Genomic DNA, 27024 nt, shown 5'->3' on the forward strand with positions numbered 1-27024 from the left:
TTTATCTTTTGATGGTGGAGTAGGGGTGAAAGTAGATCCGATAATATTTGTTCAGATCTATTTTGTATTCGAATTTATCTGGATATGGATAAAAATTTGAGCATTTGACTAATATTAGTATCCATATTAATATCTATTTTAAAATAAAAAAAAATATGAATAGATATTTATCTGATTCATATCTAAATATCTAACTAGCACTCAACCCCCGCATTGTGGGGATTTAATTGATAATAATGATAATATTTTATATTAAAGGTTGCTCTTATTAATTATTCCTACGATGAGATCAAAAGGGTTGCTAAGAGTTCTTCTTTTCAAAGATAGCCTCCTAAATCAGTGAAGATTGCTGCATTTGGTATTTTTTTTTATCATACTACTTATATTTTTATTTTTTATTTAAAAATAAAAAATAAAAAAATAAAATTTGATATATGGTATTGCGGGAGATTATCTTATAATCTTATGTGTCAATACGGAATATCACTCCTAATATCCATATATTGCTTTACTATTATTATATAGATAGTTAGATAGATTTTTTTTAATCATACTATTTATAATTTTATTTTTTATTTAAAAAATAAAAAATATAAAAAAATAAAATTTGACATGGAGCATTGTGGGAGATTATCCTATAATCTTATGTATCAACACGGAATGCTACTCCTATTACCCATTTATCACTTTACTATTATTATATAGATATAGATTTATGCTTTTATTTCTTATTTTTTATTTAAAAATATATAAAAAATAAAAAAAGTAAAACTTGATACATGGCATTATAGGAGATTATCTTATAATCTTGCGTGTCAACAAGGAATACCATCCCTAATATCTGTGTATCGCTTTACTATTATTATATAGATTTTATTTATAACTTTATTTAATTTTATAAAGCACTCATAAATTTTAAGATAATTATATTACTATATTAACATATTATTAATTTGAACAACTATCCATTCAGCAACATCTTTGGTCTTATGATTATAAAATTTAATCATCTTATTTATATTATATTATATTTATTTTTTATTATCTAATTTATATACATATTTATATAAAATAAATATAAATATAAATTTTTATATTTGATTAATATTCACATGCGCATCTTTATATAATATATTGATATTTGATTCATATTTGATCCCATTTTAGCCGTATGATGGAGTCATCGGTGGTCAAAAGCTTCGTCACACAAGCTCCAAGCTATTTTGAACAGCAGAACTCCAACTTTGAAAACTCCGCCTGTGTTCCCTCTTTACTACCGTCTGGCACTCCCCTTGGCCTCACTAGTTGTTCCTTTCCTTCTTTGCTTTCCTCTCTCTCTCTCTCCACGCCCGCGCCCGCCTCGTGCGGCTCCCATGCGGCCTCCCCCACGACAACCCGAGGCCCCTTTCACCCTATAGATACCCTCGCCACCCGCGATCCCTCTTCTTGCCCTCACAGCCGATGGCTTCGACTCCGATGAAGCACTCCTCGAGCCCGTCCCAAACCCTAAGCCTCGCCGGCGGCAACCCGGAGGCCCTCGTCCGGGACGCCATGCGCTCCGCAGCCGGCGCCGCCGCCCTCGCCTCCGCGCCCCTTCCGCCGGTGCTCTCGCCGCTGGAGCTGAGGTTTGGGCCCGCCGTGGAGGGGCTCGCGGTGGAGGAACAAGCGCCTTCCAGGGTGCTTTGCTGCGAGGAGGTAGATGGAAGGCGGTGGAATTACGTCGTGGAGGTGGAGGGGCCCGGAAGGCTCCGGTGGGACTCGGCGTTGAAGGCCGTCTCGTTGCAGACCCCGGCGGCTCCGATGGATGTAAGCTTTTTGATTTCTGTCCCTTTTTATCTTTTTCAGAGCTAGGCTTGCTAGGTTTGTTACATCTTTTATGGTGTTTCTTGGTTTCTTTCTTTATTTTACTTCATTTAGTTTTGTTATGTTTCAAGCCTTTGTGATTTGTAGGAATTCTTGTTGTTTTCTGTTTTATCTTGGTATTATAATCTATTCAGGGGAAATTGCTCATTAATTTGGTCTGTTGGCTGCAGCATTGCTCCTTTTAACGAGAGTTTTAAGTAATTTTTGCAATGAGTATATCTGTAGAAAAATCTTTGTAACGGAATTTTTATTTTAATGTAATTTTTCAAACATTGCTGTGCTGTAGAGAATGTATGTCTCTAGTTTGTGTGACCTTGATGCATCAATTTCCTTTTGCTTATGTTTTGTTCAAAATGTTGCAAATTGTTAGTTCGTTGTGATTGGTCTCTTTCATGAGTAGGATTCCTGTTATTCAATTTATACTTCTCATATTTGGTGAGTTAGATCGGGGATTAATCTGACTGAGGTTCATGGGAAGTTCAGCTAATCTGAAAAATAAGAATTTAAGAAATCTGTAAGTGGAAGGAAGGGTCTAATATGTTGGGGAAGTTATGGTAATGAAATAGATTATTCTAAAGTCAGAACAATGAAAGAAGTTTTCAGTTGTTCTAAGTTCTCTAAATATTATTAAATGAGTGCCATAACATTTTCCTTTTATGTGTAAACGTTTTCCTTTTATTTCATCAAATGAATGCCATAACATTTTCCTTTCATGTATATAACAGTGATGCAAACAAATCTCTCTCCATTCAGAAAATTGACATATTTGAGATTCAGATTGTCTTTGATAATTCAGCTAGATATGAAGCTCCAGGATGGGTTTTACAATGTGCAAAATGATCGCTGTCATAAGAGTCATTAACAGTTCTGAAGAGCATCTGAAAATCTTCTTTGCGATGAAAATATCGTTATTAACATGGGTGTCTTGTAAGATATTTTGAAGAAGAGGAGGGTCTCAATTTTGGAGTATTGACACTGCTCCAAGATTTATGGACCTATTCATTCTGCTTTAGTTTTTCAGAAACTTCAGAAGAGGATCATGAAAAAAATCTTAGAACACTAAGTTGTTTATGTCATGGTGACCTGGGTGCAGACATCTCCTTTCTTTTACCATGGACAAGATAACCTGGTATAAAGCTTGAATTCTTTTGGTAATTTTGCAGCTCATTACATGCCAATAGTTTGTTTTTCATATCACTTTGCTTATATATCTAGTTGAGAAAGCAGGCATATGCTGAGTACTCTTGCCTATGGTGAAATGTTAGGCTATGTAAAATGGAAAGATGAGGAGATGATGCCTGCTTTCTTTGCAAAAGGTTAGATGTTGCGGGTAGTAATGTTTATTAGCTTTTTGATGAAGGAATAATTTCTCTTGAAGAGATGTGGTAGGGGTTTGGATTTGAGAATGAAATACTTTAGTCATATTTGGAACTATGAGTTGGGTGATTATAAAGATAAAAAATTGTAAAAGCAACAAAGCAAGGTGGACTAAACTGTGAATGACATTCGGTTTCCAAAGAAGATGCACCTGATGCTTTCAAGCTTCAGCTTTATTGTCTTGTTGTCATTTGCTTTTTCTGTGAAATGGACCTTTGTTTGCCGCTATAATTCTTGCCAATATGAAGGGTTTCCTTCTTCAATGAAGGACCTGTTTTCGTAGTTCATTATTGTTTTCTTCATCAGTAAGCCCTATGAACCACTTGTTCATGTCTCAAGCCATTGTGAAATGGTGGATTTTATTAGTGATGTGAAAGAAGTTGAGAATCTTTGGCCCTTTGAAATGTCCATATTTGACTATACCATATTCTACCTTATTAGAATAGAAGGTCTTGGTTGGATGTTTCATGCAATGCTAGGATGGGATACCATCCCAAGTACCAGCGCGGGACTGGACAATTGTGGAAAAACTGGGATGGCCCTATCCTATGGGATCTAAAACCTTGTTTAATATAATTGCTATTGTTGTTGCCATCTATGCCAAAATCAAGATTCAATTGACTAAGCCTGATGGGCTAAAAGTTATGTTGGTGCTCACATTATACTGATTTAAGGCTTCTATTCAACATACGTTCCCATAATTGTCTTTTTTTTTGGCTACTACATGGCATTTGATGTTTTCATAAGCATAAACATCCTTCGAAGGCAATTTATTAATGTTTGATCAAGCTTTTTAGTGATCAAAATAATCATTGTAAACGACTTTTGCGCACCTTTTATATTCCTATATCGAGGATCATGTGATGCTACCTTGCAACTTGACCAGGATTCTTGATACTAGATCCTTACGAACCTTTTATCTTGTAAAGTTATCGCTGGATCCAAATTTAAGAATTTGTTGTGGGCTGATTTCTTGATTATACATTCTTATGTTGTTTTAGATTTGCTTCTTCTATTTTAGTTGCATAGAAAAGTATGATGGTGATTATGGGCATGTTCTAGTTAAAAGTATCCCGTGGCCATTCATACAAGATGAATGGTATTGTTTCTTTGGAAAAATAAAAAAAAGACAGTATAGTGCACTGGGCTCCTACAGTTGCAAGGTACAGGGAGGGTCAAATTTATGCAGCCTTACCTCTGTGTGCAGTTCGAACCCATGACCTCTAGGTCACGATGGAGCAACCTTATTGTTGCATCAAGACTTACTCTCGAAAACATATAAAATAATTTATCAAGGGCCCAACCGGGTTCGAACCGGTGACCTATTGATCTGCAGTCAATTGCTCTACCATGAGCTATGAACCCATTACGACTTCTCGAGAGGTTACCATCCTAGTACTACTATCACCGGAGCATGCTTGATTGAGGAGTTCTGTTGCGATCTAGTGCATTTCTTTAGAAAAATATGTTTATTAACAAAATGAATATAGGGAGCCTTGCCCAAATTCTCTAATTTTATAGGTGAAAGGAGTCTGGCATTCAATATTTTGAGGAGAAAAAAGTTGGAGAACATGCTGGGCTTCCATAGATATACTGAGTGCAATAATGCCAAGTGTGGAACATTGAAGAAGGAAGATGAAAAGGTAGCCTAAGATGAGATCAAGCTATTGAAAGTGAAATCTTGGATTTGTTGATGACATTAATTAAAATCAAAGCTTAAGTTTCATGGAGTACGTATGGATAATTAAACTTGAAATTATGAGTTTAATGTTGGATCAAACTAGGAAGGTAAAGAGAGATTGGGCCAAGATTAATGAGGAAAAGCTAATGGACTTGGATGTTCATTAACATTTAAGTGGTTGAATTTACTTTACCCTGTTTCTTTCTAGATGACCTTTTATTCAGAGAAAAAGAAAAACGAGGTGGGTAGAGTATAAAACATAGAACTCATAACTGAGGAGAACTCATTAAGTGGTTTATCTATGCTTTGTGCCTTTTCTGCATTGCCTTATCTTCTTTCTAAAAAGAGAAGGTGGCATGTGGTCATGTAACCCTTCAGTGGAATCCATATTGGCTTTGACATGGCATTATTGATTAAATTAAGTGACATCAATTAGTTGTTACATGTTCTCATTTCTTGTCATATATGAGAACAAAAAAAAACTAGATTCATGTGCAATTTGAGTATGGAAAGCATTTAATGCCTTTATTTTTATTTTCCATATATTCTTGGATTTTTTTTATTGTTGCAGTATGTCAGTACACTTTCTAATTTATATAAGCAGAAGTAGTTGCAGCTAACAGTTCTTTGTATGGATGGATTCTAAAAAAAAGGTTTTCTTCAAAAAGAGGAAGAAAAATTGAAAGCTATAGAGTCTAGCCTTTATTGTATCGTTAATGCATCATGTGGTACAGGACTTGGCCTCATTTATAAGATCTTATGTTGTGCCGGAAGGCTTTCCAGACAGTGTCATGCCTTTTTATGTGCCATACATGAGATGGAGAGCTTTGAAGGTATTCTTTTCTCTTTAACTTGAACATCAGATTTTTAAGTTAATTCCTACATGCTTGTGCTACATGCATGAGCGCAGGCACGAATCTGACCTGCTATTAGATGGACTATTCTCTTGGTATTACTAATAACAATCATCTCCTTTCAGCATTTCTTTGGGGGAGCAATGAGTGTGTTTACAACACGGACGCTTTTAAGTTCTGTTGGAGTATCCCAAAGTAAAGCCACTTCAGGTGCTGTTGCCATCAACTGGATTCTTAAGGTAAAGACCAGCATAAGTCACGATGGTTTTGTTGTATCCTAATTTTCCAAGAAAAAAGTATTTGCTTTATAGAGAATCCATAATTTTAGTTTATGTCGATGGGTAGAAATTTTATTATAATAATGTTGATCATAAATATGCAAGGACAGCCTAAACACAGCTGGTTTCATGTTTTTTTTGTTCAAATGCAATTTCTTGTCTGGTTACTTGAATACCTCCACTATCTTTTTTGTAAGTGAAATTCTTTTTTTTTTTTTTTGACTGAAGTAAAAATATTTTGACTTTTGTAACTCAAACATCTTATTTTACGTACATTTATTACATCTCTTCATCTGATTGTATGAGTGAATTACATGTCATTTAGGTTGCGTTTGGTGGCTGGCAATCTATCCAAATTACTGGCAATTTAAAATGGGTCCACCAGATTACTGTGTTTGGTATGCTTTTTGGGTATAATCCAGATTACCTTGGCAATTCAGATTATCTCTCAGGAGTAATCTGGATTGCCTTAGAGAGAGGTGGCTATCAGATTATCATTTGTTTGGCAATGTTGTAAAAAAAAATTTGGACAAAATTATCCTTAAAAAAAAAAAAATCATACGAAACCCATCCCTCCATCCCCTTTTCCTACGGCTCTCACCCTCCCCTTATTATATATAATAATATGATATAATATATTATAAGATAATATACTATTGTTATATTATTATTATATTTTTATAGTAACTATATTGTATTACAATAATATAGTATATGATAATATATTATAATATATATTATATGAATTCTATTATATATAACAATAAATTATATTGTATCATATTATATTGTTATATTATATTATATTACATCATTATTATATTATTATATTATTACAATATTATATTACTATATATTATTTGATCATTATTATAGTATATTATAATAATATATATTATATTAATATCTTATATTAATATAATATAGTATATAATATAATATTGTTATATATAATAATATAATATAATACAATATATTATAATAATTTATTATTATATAATCATATATTATTATATATTATATTAATATATTTTAATATATATTATATAAATATTATTTTATATAACAATATATTAATTATATTGTTACATTATTATATTATAATATATTGTAATATATTAATATATGAATATTATAATAATATCTTTTATTAATATAACATAATATATAATATAAGATTATTATATATAATAATATAGTATAATATATATTATATTAAAATAATATAATATAATATATTATAATAGTTTATTATAATATTATAATATAATATTACAATATACTATATTAAAATATATTATATTATATTAATTATTAAATATCATTAATATTATATTACTATATATTATTATATTATTATTATATATTATAATAATATATATTATATTATATTAATATAATATAGCATATGATATAATATTATTATATATAATAATATAGTATATTATATTGTATTGTATTATAATAATGTATTATTATATTATTATATAATATTATATATTGATATATATTGTAATGTATATTATATAAATATTATTCTATATAACAATATACTAACTATATTGTTATATTATTATATTATAATATAATAGTTTATTATAATATCGTAATGTAATATTATAATATACTAATTAAAATATATTATATTTTATTATAATAATTATATAAATATCATTATATATAATAATATAATATAATATAATAATATTATTATAAAGTTAAGGGGGTATTTTAGGAATTTGATTTCATATTACTGCTAATCTGATTGTCATACCAAACATGTCCATCAAGATTTTCAGTAATTTTACTGCAACATTACCTATATGTACCAAACACAGTAATCAACATTACTGACAATTTAATGGTGGTAATCTATCTTGAAGGCAATCCAGATTACCTTTTAAGATTGCCTGGTGATGCACCAAACGCAACCTTAGATGTTAGATACTTAGATTGGCCTAAATAACCTACTTTCCTTTTTGATTGTGATGAAGTCTTTGCACATGTTAATTAATGCTATCTTAATTAGTGTTCAACTTTTGGGATCAAATTAGGTGTTTTTTAATAGGTTTTTTTGCTCAAGAAATCTCATTTGGATTGACCCAACTTTTACATGCTTTCTCCTCATCATTCTTTCATCCAACTCATTACTTTGCTGGTGATCTCCATCTCTGCATCTCCTAGTGCTCTATTAATTTCCTTATGTTTGATATTTTATATTTGTATGGATTAGTTGTTTCATGAGCAGGTTGTTCATAACTTTGTCCTTTTTATCTGGGAAATAGTCCTTTCTTGAAGGACTGTTTCTTCTCAGCTTATGCCTTTGACTAGGATGTTGGTTATCTAAACTGACAGCTAAACTTCATTGTTTTTTTCAAGATGTGTGAAGTATACAAGGCAATTGCTTTAACTAACCACATCAATATTCAAGATAAATTATTCCATAATTCATTAGCAAAATAACAAATTTAATTAAGTTTTTTGATAATGCCATTTATTGGGTGCTTTCCAAGAGTCTAAATGTCTCAAAACAATGGTTATACATGAAAAAAGAACCCATGCCGTCTGTTGTTATCTACATTCTACAACATGTCAAAAGGAAAAAAAAATTGTTGGAGGTTTCTTATTTATGCCTCCAATGGCTATAAGAAAAGATGGTACAGTGATTTAATTTATTTCCTATCTGAAGTCTTGCCTACTTCTTTCTAAATTGAGAAGAACATGGTCAATGATGTTTGTTCTTCCTCTACATGCCTATTACATGTGCTTGGACCGTGCTTTACTGGTGCCAATTTGTGTTCACTTGATATATAAGATAAGGAAATCGGAACATTTTACTTTTTTGCTTTTTAGCAATTCTAAATTTTGTAAATCTCAAGTGTGATCCTAGCTCTACTCTCTTATTTGTGTATACGTTTGTATGCATATGCATATGTGGATGAAAGAATATGCATGGCTGCATATGCTCTTCTCAATTGGCTGTGTGCATCTAAATTTGCATGGCTTCATGCATGTGCATTTGCCTGTGTGCATGCATGTGCTTTTGTTTGTATTTTTTGTATGTGCATCAGTTATACGTTTGTGTTCATTTGACAAGACTTGAGCATAAACACTGTAACTGCAATTACAAAATTGGTCACATGAATTAAGAATTCACAGTTGTTTTCATAATCTACAACATTTATAATATTAAAAAATAAAAAAAAAAACTCTCTTTTCCTTTTTTTTTATCTTACTTATTTTAAACCTATGCATCTTGTGATCATGAAATGGATAGTTTTTAAGGGCATGTTATGGTGATTTGTCGCATGTGGAGTCAAAAGTTCAAACACACGATTGTTGGTCCATGTGTGTTTTAAGATATTTTCGTCATGATCGACATTCCAGTACGATCCAATTAAAGTTCACTTGATGCAGTGGTGACAAACTGTCAGAACATTTGTTTTAGGTTTTTAGTCATTTTTAAGTAATGTAGATCATCTTCAGTGGATAAATTCTTAACTTGGATGGTCCTTCATGTTGTTTGCACAAGCTACTTGGGTGGAGAATCCATGCAGTTCACAATGTTGATTCTTTAATTTTCATAATGCTTGAAGATCAAGACAAAATTTTTTGTTTTTTCTTTCTTCTTGCTCTTTTACTCATGCATTAAGTGGGCATAAGAAGACAATTTCAGTGGCAGGATTCAGTCATATGATCTGATCTGGTTAGATGTGTCAAGGAATCTAGATCTATCAAATTTTGGTCCATGCACATCAAGATTTATGTTCTCAACTTAAATGACCAACCATTTTTGCATTACTTTAGCTTGACCGCTTCTGACTACCTTGTGTCTATCCAACAAAAGAGTAGGAAATTTCTTTGATTTTTTAAAGTCTGTATGGTAGAACATGGTCAGTGATGTGGTTCATCAATTCAAATGGTCTGTCATCTCATATTGATGTGTTTTGGGTTCAAAGTCTCATTCCTATAAATGTGATTTCAGTTCGTCCCTCTCTCTCTTCTCTTTCTCTCTCGTGCTGTGTCTGCTTTAGATTTATAAATTACTAGAACCAGATGTGCAATGCATGTGATTAAGAAAGGGAGGGCAGATGCAGGAATTGGGAAAAGGTTTTATTTTTTTTTAAATTTTAAGAAAAAATTTAAGTTGCTATAAAAATGGAGCCTAGGAATGAGAATCCTTTGTAATTTAAAATCTGTGGAGACTTCTAGTACTGGGACTCTAAAAGTTTGGATATATTGTGGCAACCACAAAATAAAAAGTGCAGTCACATCGGTTTCTCTTGTTAAAATAGTTGTCATATAAGACAGAAGAAGGAGAGAGGAGGAAAGAGGAGGAAGAGAAGGCAGAGGGTGAGGGTAACACAATATTCTGTATTCTCAAATTTCAATAATGCAAACTATGTTCTCAATTAACATAGTTCATAGGTTTATATAGACAACACAAAGAAAGAGGAGGAGGAGAAGGCAGAGGGTGAGGTTAACACAATATTTTGTATTCTCAAATCTCAATAATGCAAACTATGTTATCAATTAACATAGTTAATAGGTTTATATAACAACACAAAACCCTAATTAGAGTCCACATAGAAATAAAATATTGGAGTCGTAAAATTCTAGTCCTAGAGTCCATATAAAAATAAAATTTTCTAATTCCCAAATAAAATAAATTCCCTAATATCTGTATTTGTGCCTAATAGAAACCACCTAGATTTCTTATTAGATAGCGCTCTGTCAAGTACAGATTGAAACTGCAAGGATGTCCTCTTTTGTTATATTCTAGTTATTGATATTTTTGAGTCGAAATTACTTGCTTAGGTTTTATGTTGGATATTTCTTCAATTTTTGTAATTATACTTAAATATGATGCAGTTCAAATTAGGATATGGCTCTATGGAATATTTGTTCAATATTTTTTACAAAGTTACTTAAAAGTAATAATAACAAGATTGTTTTTCTTACTGGCAAATGCATGCTTGAATGGACGATGCAGGCTGACATGTAATGTGAGGCTTGTCCTCTATGTGCAGTATTATTTGAATTTGTTTTCATCTGCTCAGAAATGGGAATAGAATTATGTTTTATGATCTGTAGTTGTACTTGAAGGGGAACCTTCAACATTCTTAATCTGGTGGTTCACTGGGGCCTGGGGAAATTAGTTATGCTAATCTTCAAATATTATAAATGAAAGAATGTAGCTTCAAACCTTTAACAAAGTTTTCTTCCCCACCGCCCGAAAAAAAAAAAAATCAGTGTATGGCATGCAACCTGTTCCACATATCCGTGGCTATGGAGTTCCTTTTCTGTAGTAACTTTTGAGTTTTGACACACCATAGAATATATAGGCAAACAAGAAGAAGTCACATTAATGAAAACCTTGTATCTGTTTTTGCCTTGTCTCAGTCTGTCACTTCTTCTGAAAATAAGGGGGGCATCACCAATCATTGAGAATACCCAGGTCAAACTGCTAGGTAAGCACACACCTTCCATGGTTTGAATGTAGAACCTCCTTGAAATGGAGAAGAGGTGCAACCATTGGGCTATAACCTAGATTCAACAATCTTTTACTGTTAACATCATGGTTTTTGCTTGCTTTTCTCTTCAAATTTCGCCTGCACCCCCTCTGTCCCTGCAAAAAAGAGAAAAGAGAGAGCTACTAGTGTAAAAATATGGAGGAATCCCATATTTTCTTGAGAAACTCTAACAGTGCCTTTTGTCCAATGCAGGATGGGGCTGGACGTGTTGGGAAAATGCTTTTTGCACGACAAGGGAAAAAATTTGACTGTGATCTAAAGCAGGTTATATATACTAAACATGTTTCTTAGCACTTTTTATTTTATTTGGGTCTGATTTCATTTGCAAATCTTATTGATGGATATAAGTTGGAATGTGTTTCAGCTTCGTTTTGCAGGGGATCTATTAATGGAGTTGGGTGCTGGGCTAGAGTTAGCAACTGCTGCTGTGCCACACCTTTTTCTACCATTGGCTTGTGTAGCGAATGTGGCAAAGGTTAGCCGGCAGTTAGTTTTCTTAAATTGATAAAATTCATAAAGTGGAAATTTTTACATCCTCAAGATATTTATGAATATTGTCCTCCTCCCCTTATACCTATGCAGAATGTTGCTGCTGTGACATCAACGTCAACACGCACTCCGATTTACAAAGCATACGCAAAAGGTGAAAATATTGGGGATGTCACCGCTAAAGGTGAATGTGTTGGCAATATTGCAGATCTGGTATGCTATCTGCATAGCCTTTTCAACTGTACTTTTTCCTAAACACATGTAATGCTTATATGACACACTATCCTGAAGTGCTAGAAGTAGGATGATTATTGGTAGGTAATTCTAAAGCAGAACTGTTGGCTACATTTTGTAGCTGATATTTAACATTGGATCTCTTTTTGTCAAAATTTAATTTTCTTAAAGTGAAAATTATAGCATAGAAGTGATATAATCTTAAAAATAATGCAAATATGCCTTTTTGTCAGTAAAAAATGAACTGTTGATTTGTAATGGAAGAGATCTAGAAATAGAGGGAGAAGGAAAAGCACCGTATGTCAGCCCCTAAAAACAACGACAATGCAAAATCTAATGAAAAACATTCTATATTTCCTAGATAAGGATGTTCTACTTGTTTGATAGTTTATTGATAATTTATGTCCTGTTCCTGTTCTCTGTGATGACTTTTGACAAGCATGTGCCTCTTAGTTTGCACGATTCCCCTTCCTGACTTCTGCAAATTCTAACATTCTTCCATGTTCTCAAAGTTCCAAGGATAAAAGGTCGAGCTTGACTTATGGTTATGCAGTAGTTTGTGTAATGGGTTGATTCTTGATTGGAGGAATGCTATGTGCTTTAATAGGAAAGAGGAGATAAGATCATGGTGGAAGATGAAGTCTCCTTCCTTTCTCTCTAGGTGATGATCAGTTTGGGTCTTTCTTTTTTCTTTTTCTTTTTATGATGGTATTGAGGACTGGTGATATATATGTGGGTGAGGGAGTTAGAGAAAAGTGAGGAACAGTTTGTGGGGTATCCCTCTTTTAATTAGTGGAATGATAATGATGTGCAAAGAATATTTGAATTCTTGCTCAAATATATCTAATAGGTGTATTTAATGCGACTAGACTTTAATTGGAGAAAACATAAAAATTTTAGATGGATATAGGCATAGAATATCTGGAGTTATTTATGTTGTGTGGAGATAAATTGTAGAGAGAAGTGGGGAGTCATAAACTTTGGAGATAAAACTTTTCGCATTAAAAAAGAATCTCCCTTGGGAACACTTCTATATACATGGAAAACACTCGTAATTAGTTTCTTTGCTCCTTGACCAATAAGCATCATAGGAACGAATCTTTATTGGTGGTGTGGTTGTGGCTGGGAGGTTGCAATGCATGCTACATGAGATCCTATGGATCTAAGACATGAGATTTTAGCATCCTACCAAGGAGAGCAAGATTAGTCCTAATCATCCATTCAGGACTAGTAAGCTTTTCTCGATTGATAAGAATTCATCATTATTCATTAACCTTGTTGTATGGTATCTAACTCTTTAGCCTTTGAATGAATGAAAATCTTACAAATAAGAGAGGGGCCCACCATCATTGTGTAGTCCTTTATTTACCTATAGAAGTTTTGCCATTGAGACTTGCTATGCACCTCTGTCCTAGAAATGGAGATGTGCTTCATTGGTGGATTGTGATTGGTTGGTTTATGATCCACTCATAGAATGTAGTTGAACATGTGCCCAGGGCATGTAGCGGTTTATTGAGAATATATGGGCTTTGACTAGCATGCACTTGATACAAAAGGCTTCTTTTTGGATGCATGCTTGGCATGTTAGGCTTAAAACCTTGGCATGGAGGATGGGTGTGGATATATGGTTTTTGAGAGAAAACAAAGCTCTTTGTCAACAAGGGTTTCATACATGAAGGACGAATTGTAAAAAGCACCCTTACAAGATTTGTTAGCATTTAATGCATGATATATGACATGCTTGCAAAGGTCATGTATGGACTAAGGAAAATTTTTGGTGGACCCTTGACATGTGTCTGACACCTTGGACCCAAAAGTGGTTTTAATACACACTTGATATGCAAGATTGCATGATGCCACTATTCATCAAGTTGGCTAAAGCAACATAAACAATACACACATAAAATGGCTAGTGAAGTTGTATAGTGTATGAACAAAAGGATTATTGGTAGTTTCTATTTTCCACATGAGAACGGGTGCACCACAACCTTCATGTGAGGTTGAGTGGTGTTCTCCAATAGTTGTTAATTGCTTCATAACATGAAAACAGATTTATGTGAGTGTCCTTGGCTAGCAAGATTTCATGTTTGAGGTGCTAGATGCAGTGGCGAAGCAAGAATTTTCATTTGAGGGGCTAAAGCATATTTGTCTGTTGGTGATTGCATTTTCTTTAAGACAACAGAAATGATCGTGGCCACTAAGGTTCAAACCAGTCATGTTCCTGTGCCAGCATGCAATTGATATGAACACTGCATCACAATCATCTCCCTTGTAGTACACCTGCAATAATCCAAAAGTATTTAAATCTTTCAATAAAATCTAGATTTATGTTACTCCTCTTAAGAGAAAAGAAGCACCATAGCTTTGGCTAAGTGCCAACCATTTCATATGGTTAAAGACAACTATTTTTGCACCATGTACCTTTAAAACACGTAGTTGAGACACCATCTTTGTCACAAAACAGTAGCTAGCACTAACTATTAGATTCAACATGAGGTATGCATGGATATGGGCCCATGCATGCCTAGCTTCCCAAATATTTTACCCCATATTTTACCAGTAAGTACCTCCCTCAGTCTGGACTAATCTTTTAGTTTGGTATGTCGTCGCTCATCCATATATTACTACCTTCTCCCCTCACATATTCAACAGTTGGCTAACAAACCATATCCAACTCTGCATGGTTCCTAAAACTCATCTTTGATGCTTTCTTGCCACCCCTCAATGCACTCCAAAGTCCAAATTCAATACATCACTATTTTATCACCCATCCAAGTGTTCAAACCGACCCAAAAGGTAAGAATAGATAAGCACACATACCTGCTTCTTTGTGGCCCGAGTCTCCTCCCTAGCCACTAGCACAGCTACACTGAAAAGAGAAATAGAAACATAGTTACAAGAAGGAGGCATTGGTTGCCACCAGACTATTCTGTCTTTCTAAAAGATGGTATAAATATAATTTTTCTTTTATAGAAAGAATAAATGAAAGAGCTAAATATTTAAAGCTCTTCTCCTTAAACTCTAACATATATTGGTCCTTCCAATCTTAGAAAATTTGTGCACCTTAAAACAAAAAAATCATATGTATTTGATCAGGTTCATCATGGCCGGATTTCTCGGTTTGTCTCAGTTTGTGGCTCATTTAGATGGCCAAAATGTTGGATCTTAAAAACTTTGAATACGAAATACATTGGGGCTGTACATAATTTTTTTGGGTGTCGGGGGCATGTGTCCCATGTCACTCTATAGCTCTGCCATTGCGAGATACATGCGCATGCACATGACCATGCATAGGATTGCTTGTAAAAGGCAAACAATTGATGCATGTCCGTATATAGACTTTTCAATTTTCACAATAATCAGTTAGAGCTGGACGAACAGAGAGAAAAAGTGATGAGAAGAAAAGATAAAAATCTGCCAACCACACCTTTCCTTTTATTGATTACTAATAATTAATTTGCTTAAAATCTAATTTGATATCATAGGGCATATAAATCCTCCGGGCATGTATAGTGATTGGTATAGGAAGCATATTAGGTTCAGCTTCATGCCCATGATATATCAACTGCAAGTCACCAATAGAAGGATTAGGTCTACAAATTAGTGTTCAGAAATTGTTGACATGATCTAAGCTGTCGTGGTGGCCGAGTCATGATTCACTGGTTCAACCGCGGGTTGATTGTGGTTGAACTGAATTCGGGAATATCTCATATATGAATATGATATGTGTTAATTCTTCTTTCCCCGAATCTGCCATTTGAGTCTTCATTTGTAAATCTTCCTTCCAAAACCTTTGTTGCCATTGCTCACCTAAAGAAGCAGAGGAAGACTAGAGTTTGGAAGGACTTTTGGTCCATGGTGAATGGAAATAAGCTTATCAATGGTGGAGAGGCCGACAAGTGTTCGGGCTAACCTTAGATCTGGCTGAAAAGAAGAGAAGGAGAGGAGGAAGAAGAGAAAGAAGAAGAAAAGACAAGATCCTTCGCATAACCATCTATTGGTGGATAATCTTGCAACCACTTCCAGTGTCTCCTCTCAATTGCCACTTTCTGGCTTCACTTCCCAGCAACCTTCTTATGGCATCCGCTCCTAGCATTGAGTGTTAGTATTAGGTCATTGGGCGAGAGTGGCATAACCAAGAATGTGTTACAGGCATTGGCAAGTCAAGGAAAGTAATTTCTGCCTTTTATATGAGGGTTGACCCTTGAGCTATTTATGCCTCAACCTAGGTGGTTCAAGCCGTTGAATTGCTTAGATCAATTGGTTGCCTAGGTTTTTCTGAATTATGGGTTTGTAGTTAACTTGGTCTGCAATAAGCATGGGTGACGGGTTGGGCAGGTTGACCAGTTTGACATGAATAATTTTTAAAAAATGGTGACAAATAGTGTTATAGTGCAACATACTGATTCTTTTAGGCCTATGTAGTTATTATTAAGGAGATCAAGGGATCATGTCGCATCAACTCCATAAGTAGGGGGATTTTCTCCCTCTCTTTTTTTTTTGTTTTTGTTTTGTTGGGGGGAGACCATGGCATGCCCTTGTTGGGAAAGTTTCTATGCGTAGGTGTGTTGCATCCCATGGCCCTTGATCCAAGTTCGTCCAACCACCTGCTAGAAAGTTTCAAAAATACTTTTTGGGTGCCTAGATTTTAGATCCCCCATGGTCTCCTCGGGCTCATTTTCCCATCACAATATATTTTCTTAAAAATCTTTTTTTCTTGGATTGATTAATATGCTTTCCTTATATAGATAAATGCAAATTCAAAAACCTACTCCAATTCCACTCTTTCTATAAATAGATGGATAATGAAGTCAATACTTCACGATGACATTAGACCTGTCCATTTCAAATAGCATGCACCCGCTGCATCAATTTCTCAATCTCTAGAGGTTTTGATATGCAAAGTCTCTCACACACTTTCCTTGATGTCCTTCTCTCTTGTTTAGGGCTTGAGCCACGTGAAGGTGGTTGTTCCCCCCTGTGATTTAGAGGACTGAGAAGCCCATCTTAAGATACCATATGAGATATTATAAGATGACGTAACATATAACATGCAACCAATAGAGGTTGCCAACTAGTGTCATTGTTAAAGTCATAAGGCTTGGATGCTAATGACCTGGGTTTGAGTGTCACCAGTCACCCTCATCCTGATTTCGCCCAGGCTTCCTTTCATCCTAGTTCTCGGAAAGAAAAGAAAAGAACATGCATCAAATATGATTTGTTGCATTGGCAATTTTTAAAATACAGCATGCATATATCATATTCTTATGACCGAAAGTAGAAAATTGAAAAAGAAGTAATCTTGTTGGCAATGACCATTTAGTTCTTAACATGTGACCCCAATCTAAATCTTGCTCACTGGATTTTTTTTTGTTCTTTTTCTTTTTCCTTTATAAATTCTATGTGTCAAAGCTATTGTTCTTGACCAAGTTTCAAATGTATGAAAGAATGCCTCGGAATGATTTGATAAATTATTTGACATATAATTTTAATTTTTTTGTTACTATTTAGATAAAATATTCTTTAAATGATTTTTTTCTTTTTTAAATTCTTTGCACCAAAGCTATTGTTCTTGACCAAGTTTCAAATATATGAAAGAATGCTTGCACTGATTTGATAAATTATTTGACATATAATTTTAATATTTTTTGTTACCATTTAGATAGATGTTGTCTTTAAATGATTCATTTTGTTGTTTCTTGACATCCCAACCCCTCCTTCGCCAACCAACAATCCTTGCTTTGCCCCTGTCTATACGGTAGTATGGATAAGTTTGAATTAAAACATATGGGAGTCACTACGTCCTACCATAACAATTAACAATATATTAGCCATTGGGGTGCAATCTATTCTTTCTTGCATAATTGCATAACTTCCTGGAAGGTCAGCCCTCTATAAGAGCCTTTAAATGATGTTGTAGTTGTTTTTATAGTGGCCTTCTCATGACTATGGTATCACCATTGTGGATGTTGTGGTACATTGCGGTACTGATTAGCCCAAGATCAACTTGACAATATGTTCAACCTCTTAGCTTAGAAGTCCATATGTTCCTTTCTTGATGGCCTTTTGTAAGAATTGCTTAAATCACTTGACTACATATTGCATTCAATAGGTCTTGATGTCCAAGATGCAATCTAGACTGCCAGCTCTCCTTTGACTGGAGTGCACAAGGAATGGTGAATTTGACCTCCCAAGCATGCTTGCCAGCCACTCATTTAACATGATCGAACACATCATATTTCGTCGGTCAAGCTACTATATTTGTGCTATGGTGAAAATTGTGCCTTGAAATTTCAGAGTAAATGAATGACATGAAGTGCATGTATAAGTTGAAACAGTTTCCATCAACCATGATTCTTTTCTAGGATTAAGGTTTGGATAAGATTTTATAAGCTAACCTTTGGCTAAAGCGAGGTTCGCTGTCTCGGTGCCAGACCCCGTACTAGTACCATTTGATTATAGTGTCGCTATGTGATTTAGTACAGTATGAGATAGTGTACCAAGTGTCCGTATGGTATGGGATAAGATATAGTTTGGTACTGCTATAGTATGGTACGATATTGACCGGTATGGCAAACCTTGCCGCTAAAGGTAAAGGTTATGTAATGACTTAATGACTTAACATAAAACTGTATGCTCCTTTGCAGAGCAGTTTACACATTGCTTGCGATTGAACACTTATTTAATTTGTAGCTGTTTTTGTGATTTCTTGAACTTTCTGTCATGCAAAGTTGGGGACCGGACTCAGTATCCTATTTTCGAAAAGAAATCCATCACTGGTGGCTTCTTTTGCCTTCCTCTCTTGTGGATATGTTTTCAGCTCGTATCAAGAGGTTTGTCTCCTTTTTGTAGTGAACTCTGGCATTTTTACATCTGTAGCTTAAGTTTTAACAATGTGTTCACTCTATGGTTCTTTGCCAGGTGAAATCTGTTGTACTGAACACTTTAAACCAAGCAAGATTTACTGTGGCAGTGGAGTCTTTCCTCAAGAGTGGTAGGTTGAGTTTCTAAAATGCGAGTGCAATGATCTAATGTACATAATAACCCATCTAAATGACTTGAGAATTTAAAAATTTTATCATTATATTTATTATTTAAGTTGGTTTTCCTTGTACAAATTTCAGTATGTGTATATCATCTCATGCCTTTTATCTGACTGGATGTAATTCCATTCTGTAAATATGTACATAAAGACGTGCATGTATACGCATAGATGATACTAGCGATGCTGCTTTCTACTTATGCTACTATTCACCAGCTTTCCAGTCCATAGCAGATAAATTGTTAGTTCCAAGTTTTTCAATTAAATTTTTAATATACTTGCTACACATTCATATTGGGAGCTTGCTTTTTCTTCGTTTATCAGGGAACCATCATAGCTATTTCAACAAATTGATCATAACACCATTGGGTACTGGAGTAGTTATCCTTCTTAGCATATATGTCACCCAAGATAAAGAATTATTCCTCAAATGCCATAATCTGTCAGTTATGAAGTTATCTCGTTCTTAGAGTGACTGACTCCTTACTATCTTGACTGATTTGTCCATCTTTCTGTCTTGTAGGGCACATTCCTTCCCTGAAGGAAGGAAATTCCAAGGAGAATATATTCAGTCCTCCATGGTCAAAACATACATCCATTGTTCTTGGTCTGTAGCTTTAATTTTACATGGTTTTACATGCTTAGCATTCTAGACTCACATATGATCCCCTTTAAAATTTTTGTAGGTCCAAGACTTCGGGATGCATTTCAGGAACCCCATTCATTTCTTGCCATAGAATCTTGTTCAAGGTATCATCTCAGACTGCCTTTTCCAATGTTACTTTTAGTTCCTTTTTATTATGTCAGATGAAGGATAGCTGTCCGGATCTTATATGAAGTATGTTTGTCTCTGAAATTTCGCAAGTTTTAGATTTACACCTTGAGATAGCCAGCTTCCTTTTGCTACCCCTGTGATCTGGCTTCATGATATTTTCATGTCTCACAAACTGTCTGTTACATTCATATTATCATTTTTTATTATCATTATTATTTTTCAGGTAGTATATCATCTTTTAATCTTTATTGACAGGAAGAAAGATACATAGTTACCTACAATCCTTCAAAGGGTAATATTTATGCATTACTCAAGGATGAAGCAAAGTCTGATGACATTTTGAAAGCAGCTTTCCATGTAAGTGTCAAGTCTTTCGAGCATAAATTATTGTATGAGATTTCTATTTATCTGATATTATTCATACATATCTGATATTACAGGCTCATGTGCTTCTGCATTTTATCCGTTCATCAAATGTGAACCAGTCTTCAAGAAAACACATGGGTTTAACAGATTCCTTACATAACTGTGCAATGCCTACAGCTCTAGACTTCGAGACTCATATTGCAGAATCCTGCAAGGTTGTTTCATTGTTGTATGGAGACTTCAAGAAGAAAGCAGCAGAACAGGTAACATGTTAGTGAATTTAAGATATTCATGTTGCTTATACACATTAGCATTCATCTTACATGCACAATGCCTGCAGTGTTCTGTTATATACTGTGATGCTCCTGTTGGTCCATGTAGTGATGCTTATAAAGAAATAAGGATATAACATGATCAGAGATACTTGGTGAAAATAATGTGGTTTAATTGTCTAAAAATGAAATCAGGTGGTCACTTCAAAAATTTTACCGGATATGCCTGTGACCTTTGTTTCGTGAGGGAACAAAAAGAAAATGGTAAACTGCAGAAATAACAAAAGGAAATGCTATAATAGTTCTTTTAGTGCAAATCATGGGACGAACCATGAAAGTGCTATTTTTTTTACAGGCTTTGACATTGAGGAACTTTGATGATTTTGTGTAGGATGATAAGCTTATAATATTGTTAACAATACGATGTTTGAATGTTCAAGCATTATTAGCAGAACTTAAAATGGAAAATGTATAAATATTAGTGAAATATAATCTAAGACTGTATATGGAAAGTAAATCAATCTATGTTTTATATCTCTGTAGATGCATTCATTGATATGTAGCAACTGCTTTTTTTTAAAAAAAATGTTCATCGTTGAAATAATGGCCGACAGGTAATTATTATGAGCCTCAAGATATATTAGGTTATAACTGCATTTGGTACTTTGATTGAGTTGGTTGTGGCTCTGCTACTTGTATCTTTAGTTCATAATCAACCATTGAATCTAATTGCCACCCTCCATCTCATTTTGGACATATGAAGCCTCTCTCTCTGTGTGTGTGTGTGCGTGCCCGCGCGTGCATGCACGGGCGTGAGTGCATGTGCACGGCTTGTGCAAGACCAATGTTACAAATAGGATCGGATGTAATTGAGTGTTTTGTAAAAAGAAAAGGGGAGTATATGCATTTTTGGCATGTTTTACTAGGCTTAGTCACTTGCCACCTGGGTTGACCTCATGTTTCTTTGCCTCCAAATGAGCACCCTAACAGTTCCTAAGCATGGGCAGCTCTCCTAACACCTTACTTGCAGGTTTCATTAATTTTTATTTGGTTGTCTCTTTTCTAACTTTATTGATTATTCAGTTGTAACAGAATTACTGTTGCACTGACTCGATTTTTGAGCATGCTTTTTTTATTGAATTATAAAGACTGTGCAACTTGTAGGAATAATTGGATTTTACTAGTTAACACACCACACTATGCTGATTTCGGTCCCTAATAACGTACTAGTGTTCCTTGATATTTTTTAAATTAATAACTCCAGTTAGTATTACATATTTTTATGATCATTTTCCTAGGTAGCCACCTAAATCCTTGCCCTCCTCCTAATCACTATGCGGCTTGCTACATGCCTACATACCACAGCCATCTTTTATAATACTAATTTTCCCTTTAGCTAGGTATTAAAGAGCCTATTGGTTGAATCATCTTTTATCTTCCATGGGCAACCTTAAAGGTATAGTTAATCAATAATCCATGTAATACAGTTACAAGTATGTGATTTTTGCGGTTCTTTGGTTGTTCAATGGGGAATTTCTTTCAATTTAGTTGGTAAGTTGTGCTTACAATAATTTGTCATAACTTAATAAAAGCAATGGTCTGACAACTGCTCCCTTTCCCCCCAATGATTTTAAAGGAGAAAAAGGGGTTCCGTTAGATATGCTTCCATTTTCCTTGGATCTGTAGGTATGTACCTCAGAAACACAGAATGATGGGGACTGTATTTATCAAATAATGGGAGCATGTTTAACAGTTTGCTTCTGACGTAATCCTTTCTTGCCTTTTTTGGGGTAAGCATCCATTTTTGCTTTTTCCGAAAGCTGGTTGTCAAGCAGTCATACAATGTCTCTCTTGTGACCAGCTAGATGATTTAAAAAATGGATCATCGGCCTTTACCGATTCTCGGGTATAGCTGTGCATGGTAAGCTGCATGAGAGATCAAGTCGTATGCAGATCAAGCATTTTTGTTGCTATTGCTTGTCTTGGTCCATTTATGGCTCCGAATACTGCAATACAACATTTGTTAATCTTCAGCTTTCCTCTTATTTTGTCTGAGAATTTTTTTAACCTATTCTCACAATGTGGATTTCCCTTTTTTTTTTTTTTTTTTTTGGAAGGGATGGATCATGTCGGACTCATTGCTTAATCCTGGGAGAGCTCGGCTATGTCGGCTAAAGAAGAGTAATGCAATGGTTATCATGCATAACAATTCAGCAATTTGGAGTCTCTCTCTGGGCATCTCATGCTTTAGATACCACAATAGCAAGTGGAACTGGCAATCTGCACTTGAAACTGGCACTTCAACTGAGATGACAGCCATGGCTACTGCAGATATTATTCCATTTCTTCACATTGTATCTAGACACCCTTACCTCAAATTCCATTCTTAACTCTAGATCTTTCTGAACAGCAAACAGCAAGAAATTCATCCATGTTCAGCTTGGAAACAAACTGCTCTTGCAAGCTGTAAAGCAGCATTATGAACTTTGAGTTGATACAATCCTAGCTCCACAGCCTCACCTAAACGCAATTTTTGTGAGCCCTTCCCTTTTGAACTTTTCAGTTTCTATCTTTTCCCTTAGAAAATTTTGTATTAATACCATGTTGAGTACTCAGGAAAGTTTTTCATGATAGAAGCCTTTCTGGGTGCAAGTTATTAAGTGGTATGTTTCGTGATATGTTAAGGGAGCTGTTAGAGCTTCCCCAACGGTACTGAAGTTATGTGTAGACCTTTTTTGTAACTTGGGTTGTAAGTTAGCTATGTTACCAAGTCAACTATACGTAATTACAGGTCTGATGTCTTTGTTTCCTTTGTCTGTAGTCTTTCCTTTTGCCATTATATTATGAACTATTTCAGATTAATGTTCAAGTATCTGGTGATTCTTTTGATTGGTAGCGTTTACTGTTTCATTCATGCGCGAGTATTGGTGAGGGTATTGGTTAGTGATAGACTTCCTTCAGAGGCTGTGGAGAGTTTGGTCCTCTGTTCAAGGATCTTTATTTTGCAATCAGAGCTGAAAAATCCATTTCAGTCGTTAGGGCCTTAACAATTGGGACCAGTATGTGCACCAAATATTCTTGAAAGCCACTATTTGCTTTAAATGATACTGCACGGGAAGCAATCCTATTTATTCCTATTATTTGCATGAAAGTGTTGTACTTTTTTCTGAACATCCATGGATTCCAACCATTTTGCAACGACTTGTACCATTATGGATTATTGAAACATATTTCAAAGATCCATTTTTATTCATTTCCGAATATATGAAACAATATGCTAGAGAACATCTTTATGAAAGTTCATAAGATCTTATAATCTACTTAAAACCGTATAGTTGTTGATATCAGCTATGTATTATTTAAGGACTAATATTTCTTTTTAAATGCTTATTTATTTTGTCTACTCAAAAAGATATTTATTTATTTTGGGCGTTCCTCTTACCATTTTTGATAAAGAGGGCAAGGATCATTTAGAAACACAGTCTCAGGGGAAACTAGTATTCTGATGCTAATAGTTTGAAATCACTATTATGTGAATTTATATTGTGAAGAATATGAGTATTTTTGGTAGTAGTGGTGGTGGTGGTTATTATTGTATTTTTGCAGGTGCATGCATGTGCGTGTTTTCCTGTAGGCTCTTGGTTATTGCTAGTTCTAACTTCTAATAGTCATTTAGATTGAGTTTGGAGCGATGTGTTTAAAATACTAGAGAGAGAATTTATTTGTTCAAAATTTGTTTAATATTTACTAGAAAATGTGTCATCATGATTAGACAGATAATTTATGAACTCTATGTATTCCACTTATACCGATGTTAGTAGGTTCTTTTCGTTAAAAAAATTGTTAATTGCAAATGGTTGTATGTGATCTCTTGAAAAACCATGCAAAATCAGAGCCTGGAAATTCTTAAAGGAACATGACTTTGATTAAAAAAGGGCCGCGGCTTCAAGGACTAAAGGTTAAAAGCTTCTATTATTTTGATAGGTGTAGAGCCTAACAAGCTAGCAAAGCATTCTGAATTTAATAATTTACCGTGGGGAGTAAACCTCCAGAAGATGAATTTATCTACCGATAACAGGTGATAAGCAAAGGAAAAGGCTGGATGTGGACCATCTTTGATGCATAACCTTCAGGGATATCAGACTCTGGTTGTAAGATGGAAAGATGGAGGACTTCCGAAGAACTGTTTGAATCATAATGATTTGCCACTCAGGTTAAAGGATGTAGATCAACTTCAGATGGGTGAAAACGAAAGGAATCCAGGATTTGAGATGAAGCATTAGACTACTAAAGCATGGATATAGATGGGATATAGTGAGACAATTTGGCTAATGAATCCATTTAGACCCTGTTTGGACGCTCGAAGATGGGCTTTCAGTTATGCAAACATCAGTGGACAAGCAGCTCCCTGAGAAATTGCAAGAGCTCTGGCACAACAAACTTATTGATTATCCCAGAGAAATTGGACAGAGGACTATAGATTATTCTGAGCAATTCCATCTTAATTCCTTAATCTCCTCATCTTCTTGGAGTATTTTCTTCTTATCTTTACGCATGAGCATAGGGTATCACCGGGATAATTTGTTCTACCATCCGCACAAGCCCTTGATTTTAAAGAATAAGAGAGTGGTAGATGGAGCAGAAGCTAAACTAGTTCCAATTTTAAGAATGTAGAAAATAAACAAACTTTGAGGGTTGTCACTGGGGATGTGCAGGACAAGAAAGAGGTGAGAAGAAAGTTGAATTTTCTGTGTTTTAACCTGAAGAACCTTTTGTATTACAGAATAGTGGGTTTTATGTGATAAGCGCAAAGTTGGGCTACATCTTTATCCTCAAATGGGGATATCCATGCAATTAGAGCTTTCTTCTGGAAAATTGCTTAAGTTTCCGAATAAAAGTGTTATCCAAAGCCTCACGTCTCATCTTTTTCTGATGCGATCCCTCACAAAATAGCTTCTCCTGTTTCGGGTAAATGACACTAGGTTTCCAACGCAGCAACATAGCATGTCATAGTCAATACGGACATGACACACTCCAGGTTGGATAACACGTACCATGAACAAGGCACATTCCATGTGACGGTTAAAATTTGGAACAGGATATCCTTGATCGTTGAATTTTGCTCGAAAACCATCTCCTCACAATGCACTCCAATTAGCCCTCCGTTGCCACGTCTGATGAACCAGCGGGCTTTTACTAATGGATATCTTAAACCGAATATTGCGCTCGCAACATGATAGGATTGTTTACAGTAAAAGTGATCATTCGTTAGACAAACTCACACGTCGTTGCTTACGTTATACTCTGGGTCTCATGTTGTCACGTCCCGAACCCAACACCCGGATCGGATACATGATGGCCGCACACTCCTTAGAGCAAGCCCTAAAGAATATGCAAGGCCAAATTAAATCATTACAATCTTATCAACCATAATATTTAATTTCAACAGTAATTCATAAAACTTGCATAATTACAATTAACATTCCTTCAATCCTCTGATCAAGTATCAACGATACTCTATCTATGTATCCGCTCACTCACAAATCCATACCATAGCCAACCATGGACATCTTGTAACTCTGAGAAAAAAAGAAAGATAAAGGGGTGTGAGCTTTACAGCCCAGTAAGAATTCCATATCACACTGATATAGTAATATAGTCTGAAAATAAGGATAAGCAATAAAATATAAAATCTCATGTTCAATGTCCAGAATAATGCAAACATTCATAAATTTTCTGTCTTGTCAAAATATATGCATCATCATATGTTAACAGGTAAAATACTTTTGTTCAACAATTATCTCATGTCTTATCTTTCATTTCTCTTTTCATAATCACATGATTTTTAACCTTTTCTTTCTGGCTCTGGACTATCCAAGTCTATACCTCAGTCATCATCCGGATCGAATCCACTTAAAAAGTCTTTCAAGACTGTCCCAGGATGAGCTCCTGGCCGGCTGTCCCACGTACCAAAGCCCGTGAGAGGCTGTCCCAGGCATAAGCTCCTGGCGGGCTGTCCCAGGCATGAGCTCCTGGCCGGCTGATCCACCTGTAAGCCAGTGGGGGCTGTCCCAGGCATAAGCTCCTGGCGGGCTGTTCCAGGCATAAGCTCCTGGCCGGCTGTTCCACATGACAAGGCTAGTCCATACCATATATCTCTTTCTTTTCATTTAATCATTATGTGTTTATTTCATCAATCAATTCTGTCTTGCATTATGATCAATTCAGATATGTCATATCCATATAATCATGCCATCAA

The 27024-nt window shown here is 34.9% G+C and overlaps 1 protein-coding gene and 1 non-coding gene across 2 annotated transcripts; one reads left to right on the forward strand and one right to left on the reverse strand.

Annotated features, from left to right (window-relative positions):
* The first annotated feature begins 1317 nt into the window (after nt 1-1317).
* Nucleotides 1318-23654, forward strand: LOC105051564 (protein root UVB sensitive 6). The gene is made up of 13 exons (XM_073243282.1): nt 1318-1806; nt 5656-5754; nt 5901-6014; nt 11780-11851; nt 11952-12062; nt 12170-12289; nt 19042-19143; nt 19232-19304; nt 19876-19959; nt 20039-20101; nt 20381-20484; nt 20568-20756; nt 22883-23654. Exons 1-13 carry the CDS (start codon nt 1462-1464, stop codon nt 23153-23155), a joined length of 1749 nt encoding a protein of 582 aa, XP_073099383.1. The 5' UTR covers nt 1318-1461; the 3' UTR covers nt 23156-23654.
* Nucleotides 4535-4605, reverse strand: TRNAC-GCA (transfer RNA cysteine (anticodon GCA)). The gene has a single exon. It is a non-coding gene; the product is annotated as a tRNA-Cys (tRNA).
* Nucleotides 23655-27024: the final 3370 nt, after the last annotated feature.

Source organism: Elaeis guineensis, chromosome 9 (assembly GCF_000442705.2).
Source record: "Elaeis guineensis isolate ETL-2024a chromosome 9, EG11, whole genome shotgun sequence".
In the NCBI taxonomy this organism is placed as follows: Eukaryota; Viridiplantae; Streptophyta; class Magnoliopsida; order Arecales; family Arecaceae; genus Elaeis; species Elaeis guineensis.